The sequence below is a fragment of the Furipterus horrens genome, unplaced genomic scaffold (genome assembly GCF_987537825.1).
Source record: "Furipterus horrens unplaced genomic scaffold, mFurHor1.1.pri manual_scaffold_2, whole genome shotgun sequence".
NCBI classification, from domain to species: Eukaryota; Metazoa; Chordata; class Mammalia; order Chiroptera; family Furipteridae; genus Furipterus; species Furipterus horrens.
This window is the reverse complement of record NW_028327172.1, coordinates 105,884,949-105,903,766: the sequence shown is the minus strand read 5'-3', so window position 1 is coordinate 105,903,766 and position 18,818 is coordinate 105,884,949. Positions and strand designations below refer to the sequence as shown.

Genomic DNA, 18,818 nt, shown 5'->3' with positions numbered 1-18,818 from the left:
ATGAGCAGAGAAACTGAATAGACATTTCTATTCAGATAGCCAACAGTTACATAAAAAGGTGCTCAACATCACTAATCATCAGGGAAATGCAAATTAAAACCACAAGAAGATATCATCACATACATGTTAAAATGACTATCCTCAAAATGATGAGATAACAAGTGCTGGTGAAGATGTGAAGAAAAGGGAACTTCTGTGCACTGTTGGTGGAAATGCACATTGGTACAGCTACAATGGAAACAGCATGGAGTTCCTCAAAAAATTTAAAACAGAACTATCATGTGATCCAATAATCCCACTTCTGGTTATATATCCAAGGAAAATTAAAGCACTATCTCAAAGAGATATCTGCAACCCCATGTTTATTGCAGCCTTGTTTACAGTAACCAATACAGAGAAACAACCTAAGCATCCATGGATTGATGAATGGATAAAGAATATGTGGTATATATATACAACAGAACATCATTTAGCCATGAGAAAGGAGGAAATCCTCATATTTGCAACCAGGACAGACCTCAAGGACATTATGTTAAGTGAACACAAATACTGTATGAATTCACTTATATGAAGAAGCCAAAAAGGCTGAACTAATAGAACAGCCCTTAAGTGTTATCACCACAATAAAGAAATGGTAATAATGCAAGGTGATAGAGTGTTAGCTAAAGCTACAGTGGTAATCATTTTGTAATACATAAATGTATCAGATCAACATGCTGCACAGCTTAAACTTACACAATGTTATATGTCAATTGTATCTCAATAAAGCTAGAGAAGAAAAGAAATATACTAGTTAAGAAATATCAGTACTACATTAGTACATTAGTACTTCTGAAAAGCACTTAACTCTTGTACATAATATTTTCTCCTATTGAGAGTAATATTTTGTGGTGAAACTTGCTTTGATTGCAATTTTGCAATTTATATTTGTAAAAGCATTTTATTTAACTAATTTTTATAATTGAACATTATCAACTTAATTCTCTGGTTTAATTTAAAATGCTTTGGCTCCTCTCTACCCCCAACAATCATTACGTTTATTAGTGGCCTAACCTTAGGTTACTTCTAGATTATGTTGGGTACTCTATTGAAAATGCTAAATCACTCTCATATTTGAGGACAGGGTGGGGCAAAAGTAGGTTTACAATTGTGAGTATGTGGAACAGAGTTTATTCTTGTTTTATTATGTATTAATTATTGTATTTTTCCATACAAACTGTAAACCTACTTTTGCATCACCTTGTATTTGTGCATCTAATATATTATATATAATATGTAATATATTTTCCAGAGTCTATCCAGTTAGCAAAACAAATAAGATTTTGAATTATTAAGGGCTGAATAATATTTCTTTCTGTTGTGAAAAATATAATAAAACAAGGCTCTGGTTGGCTGAGACATAAGAAATTTTGATTTAGTAAAATGGTATATACATTTCTTTAGATGAACCCTTACCTTATATACTTCTTTCATTATTGTTAGAAGACCTTTAATATTGCAGGTACTCTGATCTGTTGCAGTCCAATGATACAGTTGATTAATGACAGCTGATTTAAGCATCTGGACCAGTGTGTTAAGAGGAGATTTTTCCAAAGATGCCAAACACTGCTCTGAGGGGTGTAAAATCAGTCATGATAAATATATACTCTTCCACCCCAGCCCCCAACTCCCTCAGTTTCTTCAGGGTTCTTTAATGTGACAAATAGAAAATATTTTCTGTTTCTGATGGCATAGCCCATAATATATGTTTTCTAAGAATATCATCCTAGACATTTATTACTCACAGAAAACATTTTTTTCCATGATTAAGTATAATCGGAATTTAAAGCTCAAATTCAGTATTCTGAATAAATGTGTTGATGGTTCATATTTATGCTTGATTACTTGATTGATTTCTTGATTTTGAAACTGAAAATTCTATGGGTTATTTATAGTCTGAAAACATACATAGATGAATACACACAAACATACATACATATACTATGTCATCAAAGATGTTTTCGGACTTCCGGCCAAGATGGAGGCTTAGACGGACGCGCTAGTTCTCCCTCTACAACTAGAGAGGAATACAACTACTTCAAAACAAAGGATAACTAGAAATTCCAGAAAATAAAACTACACGGAAGCCCAACATATGAAGTTATAAACCAGCGGCGCTCTTTGGGCAGGTAGGACGAGAGAAAGGGGGCTGAGCTGTTTGCGGTCGCACCTGGACAGCGGCGGGGAGAACAACCCCGGCTGCAGTCGAACCCCTGGCAGCTCGCGACCCCAATGCTGGGGAAAGCAGCCACCACATCGCCTTGAACAGTGAGGCCCAGGGGGGCGGGAGGACGGATCCCGGTCTCCTAGCGGAATAACTGTGTGAATCCATCTTGAACCCCCGCCCCCAAAGAAAGCGCCACAGGGCTGCGAAATAGGTCGTGGACAGGCGCCGGTCGCTGGATTGTGACGCGTACACAGGCACTGCCCCCTACAGCCGGCCCAAGAAAACAAAACGCATCTGTCAAAATGAGGCAGACAACTATAGAAATCCCGGTGGCACAGCTCACCAGGCAACAGATGGAGAACCTGACAGATGAACAGATAAGAAACCTGTCAGATGCTCAGTTCTGGGCCATTGTTATCAGGTGGCTTACAGAATTCACAAAAGATTTGGAAAAAGATGAGAAAGAAGCGAAAAACACTCATAACGAAAGGAACAAAACCACATACGAGACAGATGGTGAGGAAATAAAATCCAGAGTTCATTTCAACAAACCGGAATATGGAGAAGGAACAAGCAGTCAACCAATGCAGCGAGAGGAAATGGGAAGCAACGATGAGAGGATCAGAAACCTCTGGGACAGCTATAAAAGGCCCAACATAAGAATCATTGGTTTGCCAGAGAGCGAGGAAGATGAACTAGAACTTGAAAAATTGAGTGAAAATATAATAAAGGAGAACTTCCCAGACTTGGGGAAGGAAATAGACTTACAGATCCAGGAAGCACAGAGAGTTCCAAAAAAACTGGACCCAGGGAGAACCACTCCAAGACACATTATAATCAAAATGTCAAAAATTAAAGATAAAGAGAGAATCTTAAAAGCAGCAAGAGAGAAGAAAAGAATTATGTACAAAGGGGTCCCAATTAGACTATCAGCTGACTTCTCAAGGGAGACCCTGCAGGCAAGAAGGGACTGGCATGAAATATTCAAAGTAATGAAAATCCAAAACCTACAACCACGAATACTCTATCCAGCGAAATTGTCATTCAGAATAGAAGGACAGAGAAAGTGTTTCCAGGACAAAATAAAACTGAAAGAGTTCATTAGATCCAAACCACTGTTATATGAGATGTTAAAGGGACTGGTTTAGAAAAAGGAGGATCAAGACAATGAAATCTAAAATGAAAACTGCATCACAAGAAACAACAGAAGCTAGGGAATTGAAACAAAGGCAAACTAAACAGGCAACGAGACTGGAAAAAGAACTATAGTTACGGGGAACATATTGGGGGGAGGTCAACAGGGAGGGGGAATGGGGAGAGGGAGGGAGATGATATAGGAATTAAGGATCATGGTAGGAGGGAATGGAATAGACAGAGAGAGGTTGAGAAGAACTGTATGCACAACTAATGGACATAATCTAAAAGGGGGGGACAACTGGAGGGAGGGGGGCCACCGGGTGGAGGGGAGCAGAGGGAAGGGAAATTGGCACAAATGTAATATTATAATCAATAAAACACATTAAAAAAAATAAAAGCATTTAGGAAAAAAAAAAAGATGTTTTCAATCTGTAAAAAATAATATCTATGTTGTCAGACTTTATGAACACCTGGTATTTACAGATATATTTTTAAATAATATAAAAAACAATATTTTAATATAACTGAGGTTAGAATCCAGATTATTGTACCTTTAAAGGGCAGTTACCAGAAAACAAACCTATCAAATGTTAAAATATATTATCCATCTAATGTAATTAAAATAGTATGCCTCAAATGCACAAATTCCATAAATGGATCCAAGTACACATGAAACTTTAGTATATGACAAAGCTGGCACTGCATATTCGTGGGAATGAAACAGATCATTCAGTAAATGTCTGGGCACAAGTGGAAATTGATTCAGAAAAAATAATTTAATCAAGATAAATTTCATATGGATCAAAGATTTAAACATAAAAATGAAACAATAAAAATTCTAGCAAGAGGAAAGAATCACTGTACCAGCCAAGATGAAGGCTTAGACTGACATGCTCCATCTCCCTCTACAACTAAAAAGGAATACAACTACCTCAAAACAAAAGATAACCAGAAATTCCAGAAAATAAAACTACATGGAAGCCCAACGTATGAAGTTATAAACCAGCGGTGCTCCTCCAGACGGGTAGGAGGGGCAAAAAATGGCAGTCCTGTCTGCGGTAGCAGTGGGGATAGCGATGGGACTGTGAGAAATGTCAGGGGTAGCAATCCCAGCTGCAGTTGACTCCCGGCAGCTCGCGATCCCAACGCTGGGGAAGGCAGCTCCCCCATCGCCTTGGACGGTGAGTCCCAGAGGGCAGGGGGACAGATCCTGGTCTCTCAGCATAGAGTAATGGCAGGAATCCATCTTGGACCCCAGCCCCCACACAAAGCGCCACAGTGCGTCGAAAAAGGTCGCCGATTGCCGCCATCTCTGGGTAGTGACGAGTGTACAGGGCTCCACCCCCTATAGCCTGCCCAGGAAGCAAAGCTAAAAACAAGTCTGTCGGAATGAAGCAGACAACAATTGAAATCCCGGTGACACAGCTCACCAGGCAGCAGATGAGGGACCTGACAGATGAACAAATAGAAACCCTTTCTGAGGCTCAATTTAGAGCTATAGTTATAAGGTGGCTTACAGAATTAACAAAAGATTTGGAACAAGATAGGGAAGGAATGAAAGCTACTGATACTGCAACGAATGAAAACACATACGAGACAAATGGCGAGGAAATAAAATCCAAAGATCAAATCAACAAACCGGAACATAAGGAAGGAACAAATAGTCAACCAGTGCAGAAAGAGGAAACAGAAAGTAAGGAAAGTGAGGAGAGGATCAGAAACCTCTGAGACAGCTATAAACGAACAAACATTTGGATTATAGGATTGCCAGAGGGCAAAGAAGAAGAACTAGAAATTGAAAAATTATATGAAAAAATAATGAAGCAGAACTTCCTGAACTTGGGGAAGGAAATAGACTCACAGTCCAGGAAGCACAGAGAGTTCCAGAAAAACTGGATCCAGGCAGAAACACTCCAAGACACATTATAATCAAATTGTCAAAAATTAAAGATAAAGAGAGAATCTTAAAAGCAGCAAGAGAGAAGAAAAGAATCATATACAAAGGGGTCCCAATTAGACTATCAGCTGATTTATCAAAGGAGACCCTGCAGGCAAGAAGGGACTGGCAAGAAATATTCAAAGTAATGAAAAGCAAAAACCTACAGCCATGAATACTCTATCCAGCGAAACTGTCATTCAGAATAGAAGGACAGAGAAAGTGCTTCCAGGACAAAGTAAAACTGAAGGAGTTCATTAGATCCAAACCACTATTATATGAGATGTTAAAGGGACTGGTTTAGAAGGAGGAGGATCAAAACTATGAACACTAAAATAAAAACTGCATCATAAGAACCAACAACAGAAGCTAGGGAATCGAAACAAAGGCAAACTAAATAGGTAACGAGAGTGGAAAAAGAACTATAGGTATGGGAAACATATTGGGGGGAGATCAGCAGGGAGGGGGAAAAGGGAAGAGGGGGAGATGATGCAGGAATTAAAAGCATAGTAGGAGGGAGTGGAATAGACAGGAAGAGGTTGAGAAGAACTATATGCACAACCAATGGACATGGACTAAAAGGCGGGGACAACTGGAGGGAGGGCAGCCACCGGGTGCAGGGGAGCAGAGGGAAAAGAAACTGGGACAACTGTAACAGCATAATCAATAAAACATATTTTTAAAAAAATTCTAGCATGAGCATGGAAATTTTTTTGTTTCAGAGTGAGGTAGTCTTTTTGAAGTATGACCCGAACTCAGAAACCATAAAGAAAAATGTTAATATGGTAGGCTTCATAAAAATGTTTAAAAATAATTATGCATGGCAAAACTGTACAAAGTAAAAACAGTTTTAATAACCTAAAGAAAAAATGTGTAGCACATATTGTTGATAAAGGATTAGCTGCCTTAATAGTTTAAAACCTAAAGAAAAAAGGAATACTAACAACAAATTGAAATATGGGCAAGAGGGGGGAACTGATAGTTCCCAGAATATGATATACAAATAGAACTGAGATATAAGAAAACCAGCACAACTTCATTTATAATGAGTAGTTAAAATTAACAGATTCTTTTCTTCAGAATGGAAAAGACCAAAGTTCAATAACATTGTAGAAAAATGTATGGGCTGATGCTCTCATATTTGTTGATGGAGCATAAACCAATACATCCTCTATCAGGGCTGCCATGTTGCCTAAACTCCAGGAATGCAATTTACTTAGACTATGATGTGAATGGCGGCCACTTAAAGTTGGGCAACATGGTAGCTTCTGTGGAGGGTCACTTGGCAAAATCTCTTAAAATTTAAAGTGGATATACAGCACAATTTTACCGAGTAATTTCCCCTGCTTGTGTAAATTTATATATGTACAAGGAAATGTATGTTAGCATTATTATAATAGCAAAAGTCTAGAAACAACTATTCATAGTTTATCCTCCCAATAGAATACTATTCAGCCATTAAATATTATAGACTAAGGCAGTTCTATAGGTCCAATAACAGAATGCTCTCCATGATATACTGTTTTATGGAAAAAGCAAGCTGCCAAAGAATGTGAATGGTATGCTACCATTAAAAAGAAAGAAACAATACATTCTTTCAAAGATTACACAAGGGGAACTGGGTGACTTATATTTCACAGTATATATCCTTTGTACCTTTTAAGCTTTGGATCTTGAACACTAGTTTAAAATTATAAAAGGACATCTTATAGTAGTAAATAAAATAAACAATAAGAACACAAAGCTTAATATTTCTTTTTCATCACGTCTGGTTAAAATGTCTATAAAGTTTTATTTAAAACAACATGAGCAAAAAGTTTTAAAGTGGATTATCTTAACTGGATCCTCTGGTTATGAAACTCTGATGTCAAAGCCATGTCTAAGTCTAAGAATTATACATGCCTTGTATGATAATAGTAACGGTAATAATAGCTTTAGGTTTATCTTTTCAATAATTTACATACTATGTACTAAAATACTTTTGCATTTTGAAATCTATTCAAAATTTGCTACAACATATACTTCAGACAGTGACGCTCTATTGAGAGTATAGATAAAGTGACATGGAAATAAACTTACTCAGGATGCGTAAAGGTTGGCCACTCATATTACAAACAACCTTTGCAAATGGAATCACCAGAATTTCCCAGTTCTTAGGATCATGCATCACAGGACACTGTGGGAGCAGAAGGAAAATTGATACTGCTTCTTGGTGTGGAGAATGAGATGGAAGAGCTCCGAGTAGATTATCCTTGAGACATGAAGTTATCTGCGGTTGAAACAGGATCAGAGAAAGGCCAAGGATAAGTTTTGGAACCATGGATTTGATTCCATCACTTTCCAACTGGAATAATCATTTTAGTTTTCCTGAAACCTATTGTTCATCACTCTTTGCATCCTATTTTCTGGAGCATTTTCTCAATCGGTTGAGGTTTTTCTTCCCAGCAATGGTCACTTTGGCTCAAATAAACTCAAAAAAATTCTTACAGGTTTGGCCGTGTCATAGAAGAAACTTCCAGAAACTTGGTTCTTCTTGCCAACACAGTAAAGAATTACAGATCAACAAGTCTATTATCTTGCAAGCAAGCAGTTTATTGGTGATACTTGTGGAAGAGAACAGGCCTTGCTGAGGTGGGGAAGAAAGGGAAGGGCAAGGGCGGCAAGGGCAGGGATGGCAAGAACCAGAGCTGGTGTGGCCTGAGGCCAGGCAGCCAGAGAGCTAGCCCTTTGTTCTGAGGACTTATATAGTTGCTGGAATGGGGGAAGGTGAAGAAGTTACATGTTGACTGACAGGTAAAGGTGGTACCTGCTTTCCAGGACAGGGGTGTGAATACTCAAAGGTGTTAATGGGCTCCTTCCTTTAGGCCCTATGGGCCCTTCCTAGCCTTTCAGGCCTTGGGATAAAAGCGCAGTTTCAAAGTCTTTCCTTCCCAGATAGTGGAAAAGATACAGAGAATTTCAAGGACTGCTGAGTCAGTGGTGGGACATGTATCCCTTCTCCTCCCTGCCTTGCTTTGCTATCTAGCCTACCTAACAGATGTTTCTTACTTTGACAATTACATTAATGTACTTACAATTTGTTTTCTCAGATGTTCAGAAAATGATTTCTGTGGAATGCGAGAATGTGTATATGGGAAAATAGTATCACTAGGTCAAATAATTTTGAGAAAGATAAGGTTATAAAAAGCTGGAGGGTTTTTTTGGTGGGGGAGGTATGATAGACCGTGATTTACTAATATGTGTCATGACTCCATAATAGTATGCAGTGTTTTCAAATTGTTTTTCATGGAGCATTCTGTGTAACTAATGCTCTTTGGAACTCATGCTGGGAATGGCATCCCAAGTTATCTCCCATATCACCTAATAAACTTGTTTTTAAAATAACTTTATAACATCTATTCTTCATCTTGAAAATATAGTGTCTACTACACATTAAGGAACACCCTTCTCTTTTCCCTTCAAATGTAGGGACCCAAAATGGTATAAATATGACTTTAAACTGAAGACACTTGAGATAACAGCTGATGCAGAAAGAAGCCTTTAGGGATCCTCTTATTGGATTAAAGGATTCTAAGAGTAAAGCAGCCATAAACCCCTTCTGGGGCAGGTGGGCAAGCTTCAATTGCACTTGGATGAGAAATTGCATAAACAAACACTATCACAAGCTGTTATATCTTCCATTTGTCCCCCCAGAAGCCCATTTGTCTCCCCCAAAACTCCATTTGTTTCCTCTTTCTCCCCCCTCACTTTCTCTATTAAGTTGGTATATAAACCCTCATCCCTAAATGTTCATGGAGCCTTTTCATCCAAATGCTTCCACATGCATTGGAATAAAGCTTGTTTTCTGTGCTCCTGTTAGTATGCCTATTGTCAATTCTCAGGCCCCCAAACACATTGAACCTAAACTGGTAGTTGTTAAGTTTTCCTTTCAACATCACCCACAACCACAAAGTATTAAATTGGAACAGACCTTAATAATGAACTGAACTTATAGGTAAAGAAAGTGTAAGCTAAAGATTATTACAGATGAATCAGTAGCAGATTGACCACATCTAGATTTGAGATTCATCTCAAAATAGAGGCCAACCTTTTCGGTCTCCCAGTCCAGGATTGTGTTATCCTGCTTCCCAAACTAGTGTTCTTTTCATATGTCATGCTAGAAGTTATTCACCTCTCAAGCACTGGTTTTCTTATATTGTCATTTGTACATTTAAGTGTTCAGAAAGAAAATAAAAGCCAGCACCTAATGATGGGGAGCTGAAGAGTTAGAAAATTTTAGCTTTAGGTAATAGTCAATAATCTTAATAACTAATGCATGTTAAAAAGCTGTTGTTTCAGGAATTGAAGGTATGACCCACCCTGACTCCAGGAGACTACAAGCAATCAAGATGTTATCTGGGCCACTGGAGCCTCTCCACCCAGGACACAGATAAAGAATCCCTGGTCAACAGATGAAAGAATGCTGCCGTTTTTTATCTGATTAACCTTTTCCCTGAATTCCAAACCCCTTACCTACATTTTTCTTCTTCTTACAAAAAGGGTCAGTTTGAAATGGAATTAAGACAGTCTGTTAGGGTACATAACCTGCCATCTCCTCAGATCGCGGGACATCTAAATAAAGTGCCCATAAAGATTCAATCCCTGTCTCTGCTTATTGGTTGTGGTAGTGACAGGGAGCAGGAATGCTGGCTATTCCAGTGTCACTAATAAAGTATCTGGAATATAGCAATCACAAAATGAACACTAGCCTCTGCCTATCAGTTCCCCCTGACTCAATTCCCAACAAAATTAAACTGCAATGGTAGTTTCTTTAACGAAATTCTATTGCTCTATTTGTCAAGTAAATATTGACTATTACCATGGATGAAATCCATTCCTTTTTTGTTAACTTCTTGAAGGTATTACTTGCCATTTGTAAGTCCACATTTATGGAATTTGTTTCTCCAGATTCTCTTTGGATAGAAGAAATGCAAACAAACAAACAAACAAATAAAAAACACATCAACAAATGGAAAGGAACATTTCTAAACTCCATATATCATTATTTAGTTTTATTTTATTATATATCAGATATAAAATTTTTTTCTGAAAGCTTGCCTTTTGAAATAATGAATTTACTTGGCACAAAAACACATGAAATTTATGTTTTGCTATAAGAGTAAGTAACAATATACTATCTCCAGAGTAGCTGCAATAATAGCAAAATTTTATATGCTGCGTCTGAGAACTGAAATCATTTACCTCCACGCTCACCAGCGCACAGAGAACTGAAACTACATACTCCCCCCAACACATACACACATTTTCCTACCACCTACATTTACATTACTTTGAGATTCCACTGTTTCATTAGCATGACTTTACTATTCCAGAGAAACTTTGCCGAGCAAATGGTTTGATTGTTCATTATAAGAACTTCCTGAAAAGATCAATTAACTCTTCAATGGAAAGCACCAACAGTTTATGCCAAATTCTTTGAATCTCTTGCCTCAAAAATCACAGTCTTGCTGTTTCCATTCATCCAGGATCTTAGTATCTTTTCCCAATTATATTTAAGCCCCAACCTCCCCTTCCCATATTGAAAAACTTGCCTTTAACCAAACGGCCAATTCTCAATAAATTCCAACCTGGCCTTCCCTCTCAGAAACACTATCAAAGCTTTTTATAGGTGTTGTGCTCTGCTTCCCTGGGTTGTGTTGGTAATATCTGAGGAACCTGCATTCTGCCAAACAATTTGTCTTTATAATGTTCTATCAAGAAATACTTTATATTGCTGGATTAACCAATCAATAGTAACACCAGGGCTAAAATATCATGCAAGTACTAAATCAAAGTATTGTAAAATATATTCTCCTTTTCAGCTTTTGAACTCTAAAGACCAAACTTTGAGGTTCATTACTCCTGGGAGGATACATTTCCACTTTGAAAGATAATATTCTTAGTGAAGAAAGAGACTAGAGTAGGGAAGAAAGAATGTACATTGTATGATAGAGCCCTCAATTCCAGCCTGGAAAGATGGCAAGAAGAGGAAAGCAAATGGGAGAAATGGCAGAGGGAAGCAGTGTCCTAATTTCTGTTCTCCTGCCTTTGTCCAGAATACATAGAGGTGAACAGGGATGCTTTTTTGAGTTCTAGAAATATACTGCCTCATGAGCTGCAGTGGGAAGCCATGACTGTTAACTTCCCTGGGCTCCCAGGTGAAGTTGTTGGGGTGGCTGAGAATGCAGCTGGCTTAAGAATGAATGGAGCACTAATAAAAAACAAAATTTAGTGTGAACTGTAATTGAAAAAATTAAAAAACGGAACAATAGGACAACTGTGGGTTGTGTGGGAGCAAGGAATAGCTGCAACAGGGGTTAAGCAAGCACCACCTAGTGGTCAGGAGGGGTTACAAGATGTGTACAACCAGTATCATCTGAACCAGTGAGCCAACTTGAGGGGAGGGACAAGACCTGACCTCGTGAAGGACTGGAATGAGTTGTAAGGGCTGAAGATTGACCAGGAGGGCACTGGCCTCCAGAGAAGGCAGAGGGAAGCCTAAGGGCCCCTCATGTTGCTATCTCCCCATCTCCTCCTTTATATACCATTAAATTAATTTAAAAAGGAAATCATTAGACTGTGGTGGTTCTAATGCCATGAGGTCTACATAAACCAAAACCTAAGCCTGTAAGTACCTCAACATAATGAAATCAAAACCAATCACAAACAGCCAACTAGGCTTAAAGCTATAGCCAATCAAATAATTGCCTTTGCTTCTGCACTTTCACTACATCAATCTTTCCCCTGGCTCCTGTCAGCAGAGTGCTCCTAACCACTTCCAGTTTGGCATTAACCCATTCGAATCAATATTTGTTTAAATAAACTCTTAAAATGTTAAATATGCCTCAGTTTATCCTTTAATGGTTCTTAGTCACAGCACTGATGAGCACAGAAGGAGGGGAAGAAATAGAAGACCAAATGTTGAACATTTTACAAAGGAGTTGTTGAAACTACTGGGTTAGACCAAGGGTTAGACCAAGTGTTAGACCAAATAGAAGTCAGATTTTCCTCTGTAGTAGTTAGACTAAAGACAAGATAAACAAGATCTACTTTCCTCATTGATCTCACCACAATAAGAACTGCAAAGTACAGCTTTGGCCTGTATGTACTAGGGCAATGAGACGATATTCATAGAAACAAAGATGCAGGAAAAACCCCACTATTCCTCCAAGTCAGAGAACAAAGGCAGGCATGATAGAGTACGTCAACAATGTGAATTAGGTATTACAACCTAATAGTGATCTAATATAAAGTTACTTTAAAAAATGGAAGAATTCTGTAACAACCCATGGAGTTTTCTGTGTTGGACTTTTTGTTTGTAGATAGCAAAATTCACAAATGGAAATAACTGACTCAAAAGATTTCATTTAAAATATTCCCTGGTGTTTTAAATGAAGGTAAATCTCATGTAAATATTACCTTTTTTTAAAAAAACTTGCAGTCAGACAAGCAGGAGATGAAAATATCATTTTAATTTCACTGCAAAAATAATAACATAAGGGTTAAGTCATAATATACCGTAAAGCATGCCCCCTTTTATCTCATGTCTGAATATATAACTGATGATGTGTAATCATTATTAATGAAAATAACAATTCTGCTAAGAGCCCTCCAGATGCTGGTTATACTTTATGCATGTGACTGCTAAATCTCACCAACAGCCTTCATAGTTGATTTGGTCAAGTCATCTAGACTTAAACAAAATTCATCCTTCTGAAAACAAATTTATGGAGCTCCAGAGAATAAACTATGAAGACTTAAAAAATAAAAATAAAAAAGGTTCACTTTAGGGCAGGTTTTGTGAGTCAGAAAGCATTTCTGATTCACTGCTACATTTCCCTCACCTATCAAGGTGCCTGGAATACTTTATGTCCTCAGTACAGGGTGGGGCAAAAAATAGGTTTACAGTTGTGAATCTGCGAAACACAGAGCTTATTCTTTATTTTTGTACTATTTTGAGACAAACAACTGTACACCTACTTTTGCCTCACCCTGTATACCTCTGTTAAGTCAACAATGAATCAATGAATAAGTGAATGACTTCTTTAAACTAAGAGGTGGCAGAAGAGAATCTCGGCTAAAATGCAAATAGCTTCACAACAAAGCCAAACCCTCTCTCTTATGTCTAAGATAAAATGACCATGGCTTCAGAACCAAATAAAAGTAGTTTATAACAATCAGACAGAACCACCTCTTAGCCACTTCATATTCAGTACTTCCATTTGTCACTGCCATCCATTGTTCCACCTGAGACTGGTTAATTCGGCTTATTTCTGGCAAGATTTTCTTGGAAACATTTGAGGAACTAGTATCCTTTAAAAGAAGCAAAATAAAAGAACAATCAGGGACAGATGCACACACTGAGTAAAGATAACCCAGTAAAGCTGTGGCCTGGGTGGTAGATAGGACCAGCCTTCTCAGACAGTGGGGTGTGGTGAGAGGAGCTATGGTAGCAGACTGGTCTGGTTGTTCCAGTTGCTATCTTTGGCTACTTTGCTTGGTCTGAGCCTTAATTTATCATTTAAAAAATGGGATAACACAAAAGTATTAAAAACAGGAACTCAAACTGATATTTGTAGGCCAATATGTATTGCAGCATTAATGACAACAGCCAAAAAACATAAACAACCCATGTCCATTAACAAATGAATGTTGTATGTATACATACATTGGAATACTATTTAACCATAAAAAGGAAGGCCATTCTGATGCCTGCTACAACATAGATGAACTTCAAAAACATGCTAAGTGAAATAAGCCAGATACAAAAGGACAAATAGTGTACAATTCCACTTATATTAAGTAGACAAATTTATACATACACAAAAAAGTCAATTAGAAGTTACCTGGGGGTGGGGATAAGGGGAATGGGGAGTTAATATTTAATGTTTACAGATTTTCTGTTTGGGGTGACAAAGTTTTGGAGATGAGAGTGGTGGTGGCTGCATCCAACAACACTGTGAAATGCAATTCATGCCACTGAATTGTTCACTTAAAATTCGTTAAAACAGCAAATTTTGTTATATGTAATAGATACAGATATTTTACCACAATAAAACAGTGAGATTATAATACCCAATACCTACCTCTCTGAGATCTTATTAAGATTAAGTGACATTAGGTATACAAAGCTTTATATTATAGTCGTCGTCGGCAGCCGTCCGTCTCGAGAGACGATGGTGTAGCTTCTTAAGAGTTTATTTGCACCGCCGAGAATGGCTGTGCAGTCCGACTCGGGAGTGACACGGTATCTGTCTCCTCCCGTGTTGAATTGACATCTTGCGATGACGCTGGAGTGTCCTCTCCAGTGAAGCTGAAGCTACAGAGCCTGGGCAGGGTAATATGGAGGGTCTGCTGTTGCCCATGCAGCAGTCCCCCCCTCTCTTCGCAGCTGAAGGGTCCAAGGGAAAGACGGAGTCAATACAGCTTGGTTTCAGGTGCGCCGCAGGAGTTGCCGGTGTTGACTACAACGTCAAACCGCCTTAGGGACTCCGGCTCCGGATTTTCTGTCGGGGTTTACTCCCTTAGCCTTTCCCCAGAAGAGGTATGCCGCAAGGCAGCGGAGGTTTTTTGGAGTCAGAGTTTTCCTTCTCTGATGTGCCCTGACTGGAAGATTGGACCAGCGACACTTAGCTCGCAGGCCGACGCTCAATCCACTATTATAGTAGGTACTCAATAAATACTAGTTTCTTTCTCCTCTTTAATCAGCTACAGATTTTTACTTTTATATCAATAGTTTTCAAACTTGAGCGTACAACAGAATCACCTAGTGATCTTGTTAAAGCATAGATTGCTGACCCATCCCCACAGTTTCTGATTCAATAGAGCAGGCTTGGAGCTCAAGAATATGTATCTGGTGGACTCCCAGGTGAGGCTAATGCTGCTGGTTTGGAGACCACACCTTGAGAACCATGGTTCTATGCACTTGAAACCAAATGGCACAGCCAGAGGTGTCAGAAATCAGTGTCTGGAAAGAATAATCAGTCTGTAATATAGTCTTCCAAAGACAGGGCTCTGCTCCATATTATATCTTGACCTCCCCTAAACTTGTAATGAGTCAGGAAATTCTACACCACTTTTGTATAACACTTAAATAAAGACATTTTGAAAAAAAACCTGTAACCATGACTCCTAAACTTCCCTCTGGTTTCTTTATCCAAGTCCTGGATATCCCCTGTATTTTAGTCATGAAGACGCATTTTTTTTCTTCCCCCATCCCAGGAACTTTAGGACAATAAGGCGCTCCCTACTGGCACCTATATACCATTTCTTCTACTTTTTACTTCAAAATTCTGACTCCTCTGAAGGGCATGGCACCAGACTATATCATCTGTCTCCCCTTCTATAATCATCTCCCAATGTCCTAGTCACTACCCTTCAATCACTGAAAACCTGAGCACCTTGCTGTCTTTCTCAGCACCACTATGCCTGCCATCATTCCTCCTGTCATTCCTGGCAACTTCAGAATTGATTAACACGTTTCCCACCTTGACCTCTCAGTTCTTGATCTTATCTCCAATGTTCTGTGCTCCAGCTCAGTCACTTATGCCCTGGATCAGGGTTTCTAAAATGACGCTATTGATATTTTGAGTCAGGTAATTCTCTGTTGCATTGTAGGATGTTCAGCGGTACCCCTGGCCTCCACCCACTGGATGGCAGTGGCCACACCCAACATACACATCTCTCTGCAGTTAAGACAGTTATTCACTCTTTCTCATGCATCATCCCTTTCTCCATATGAAATGGATCATTCTCACTGGCACACAAACATACCTCTCTACACAATAACAAAACCCTCCCATAGTCCTCTACTCTCCTTTAGGATAAAACTCAGAATTGTCACCACCATTGTTCCATTTTCTCCCTTCCTACTCTGTCCATCCCACTAAGTCAGGTTTCATCCATTCCCTTGAAATGACTCAGTCTTAATAAAGCAAAAACAACCTCTGCTCAACTTACTTCATTCACTTCTCAGCAGGCTGTGACAGGATTGGCACTTCCTCCTTCTAGATATAGTCCATTTATCTGCTCCTGGCTTGATGTGCTACCCTGCCCTGGTGTTCTCCTACCCCAGAAACTGGTCCTCCTGTCTCTTCTGGCTCTCCCTCACTGTATGAGCTATAAATGGAGAAGCCCTCCAGGCTGGATTTTATCCCCCTTCTCTTCTCATTTTTACTTTTCCTCTAGGTGGCCTTTCATCCAGGCCCTTGACTTTAAATACCATCAGGAGTTTGATACCATGTTTATATTTCAGTGCTGATGTCCTCCCTGAGCTCCAGATTCAGACATCCAACTAACCTCCGATCTCCTCTGCAAGGACATTTCAAACTGACCCCATTTCCCATAACTGACCCCACCTTACATCCCTGGCTCCCTCTCATAGAATTCTTCATCCCTTCCTACCAAGCTCTGTCAAACTGGCTTTCTTTCTGTTCTTCACACAAGACCAAATGTGTCAGGACTGTCTACATGTCATTCCCTCTACCTGAAATGCTCTTTCTCTGGATCTAAGCTTGGCAAAGATTTCTGCTCAAATGCCACAGCCTCTGTGAGGTCTTCCCTGACTAACATTTCTAAAGAAGCCCACCTCGAATGACCCATATTGTTTTCCTCTGAGCACTTGTCACTCTCTACACAATCTTATTTATTTTGCATTTCCACGTTTATTATCTGTCCTTCCATGTCCTGTGAATGCAGCAACCTTATTGGATACAAACAATAGAATCCTTGTATTATTCACTTTCATCTGAAGCACTAAGAGTAGATCTTAAACATAGGAGGCATTTGTTTACTGGTTGATTAAATGGCTATGACAGAGCAACCAAGCGCAATCTGACAGTCCCCAGCAACAGAAACCTTTGCCTCGCACCATTTTCTGTCCCAGGAATATAATTAGGGTCTATATGGATGTCAGGTTTAAAATATTCCTGTTAATAGAGAAAAGTACAAATTAGGAAAATAACTATTACGTGTATTGCCTTTGTTTCCACACAAACATTTCAGAACTCACCCAGAAATATAATAATAAAATCCTCTCTGTTACCATTAACAATTAGGAAAGCACTAGCATGGTGGGCAATGCTGTAAAAGTTTGAGGCTGGATTGCCTGGACTGGAATTCAGCTCTGTCACTTTTTAGCAGTGCAACTGTTGGTGAGTCCACCTCTCTGAGACTTACTATTTTTCATCTGTAAAATGGAGGAAAATAATACCAACTGGAGTTGATATGAGGATTAAATGTGTTGATACATTTGGAGTACTCAGACTGGTGCCTAATTCATGATGACTACAATTGACATTAACCACTACCATTATTATCATTTGTAACATTCCTAGTTAATAATAAAAAGCAATGAATTTGGGGGTCTCATCTGTTAGAAAGCCAAATGAGAAAGTGAGAATTACATAATGTTTTTTTAAAAGCATTCTATGAGAGGCTCTTACTATTTAAGTAAGAATTTGAATGTATTCAATTGATACAATATTTCAAATACTACTCTAAAATCTAGAGGAAAAATTGATTTTTTAAAAAGAAATAAAGTGTAATAGATACCTGATAAGTTGTCACAAAATTGGCATAAGTTCCAGCAAAAATGTGTTTGACTCGAACATCCACAAGGTCTGAAAGTCATAAATCCATGCTTACTGTTTTTATAAGTGAAAAATCCTTTGTTATAAACCTAAAACTACTCTTAAAAAATAGTTTTTAAAAAAATCTAATGTGTTACCAAGCCACATTTACTTATTTATAGGCAATTTATATTCTTCTAATGGATTTTGACTATGAACAGCAGAAAAGACTGTGATCAGTTACATGTCACATATTCACTTAGCCCAAAACTTAATTTTCATGCACTTGCTTCATGAAACGAGGCTGATGCACTTTAGAAGAGGTTCAATTAATATATAAAATTGTATTGTTCTGATGCTTATGCAGCCAGTTTGGGATCTTCTTTTGTATTAACTTAATCTTTAGACACTCCAGGAATCACTGCATAAGAAAAAATGTATATTTTACAAATGAAAAAAATAACAGTACTAGATGAACTATAGTTCTATGTTCTCCTTTGAGAGAAAGCTGAATAATAATTCTCCCCCACTGGCATCAATTAACAGAAAATCATGAGTTAGTGGAACCACTCATACCATGGGCAGAAATCAGGCAGCTAATGTCAAAGTTTTCCATCTGGGCCTCCCGATGAGTTGGTCTGCTTGCGCAACTTGATCCACGACCAAAAGACACCACTTGACTAGTGGTGTAGACATATGCAAGGGTGTGATAACTGCGAGAGAGAGAATACATAAAACGAAGACCAGGATACTCCTGTTTTTTGAGAAAGATGATGTCTCCTAACACACACACACACACACACACACAAACAGATTTATTTTACACTAAGTATGCAGATTCCTTATCACAATGTCAGGATTAGAGGGTACCAATTGATGTGGCTAAACAAATGGTAGGTGAATATTAACTTATTACTAGCCTTAAACATAG

At 38.6% G+C, this 18,818-nt stretch overlaps 1 protein-coding gene across 1 annotated transcript in view; it reads right to left on the bottom strand.

The window, feature by feature from the left end:
* Nucleotides 1-18,818, bottom strand: part of HERC6 (HECT and RLD domain containing E3 ubiquitin protein ligase family member 6) — a 64,372-nt gene that overhangs the window by 26,208 nt on the left and 19,346 nt on the right. Inside the window, exons 7-13 of the mRNA XM_090266294.1 lie at nucleotides 18,464-18,600; nucleotides 17,871-17,938; nucleotides 13,510-13,631; nucleotides 12,738-12,797; nucleotides 10,138-10,231; nucleotides 7,359-7,548; nucleotides 1,456-1,610 (exon numbers count right to left, since the gene is read on the bottom strand). Coding sequence (XP_090122420.1) covers nucleotides 1,456-1,610; nucleotides 7,359-7,548; nucleotides 10,138-10,231; nucleotides 12,738-12,797; nucleotides 13,510-13,631; nucleotides 17,871-17,938; nucleotides 18,464-18,600 — 826 coding nt within the window. The remainder of the gene's footprint in view (nucleotides 1-1,455; nucleotides 1,611-7,358; nucleotides 7,549-10,137; nucleotides 10,232-12,737; nucleotides 12,798-13,509; nucleotides 13,632-17,870; nucleotides 17,939-18,463; nucleotides 18,601-18,818) is intronic.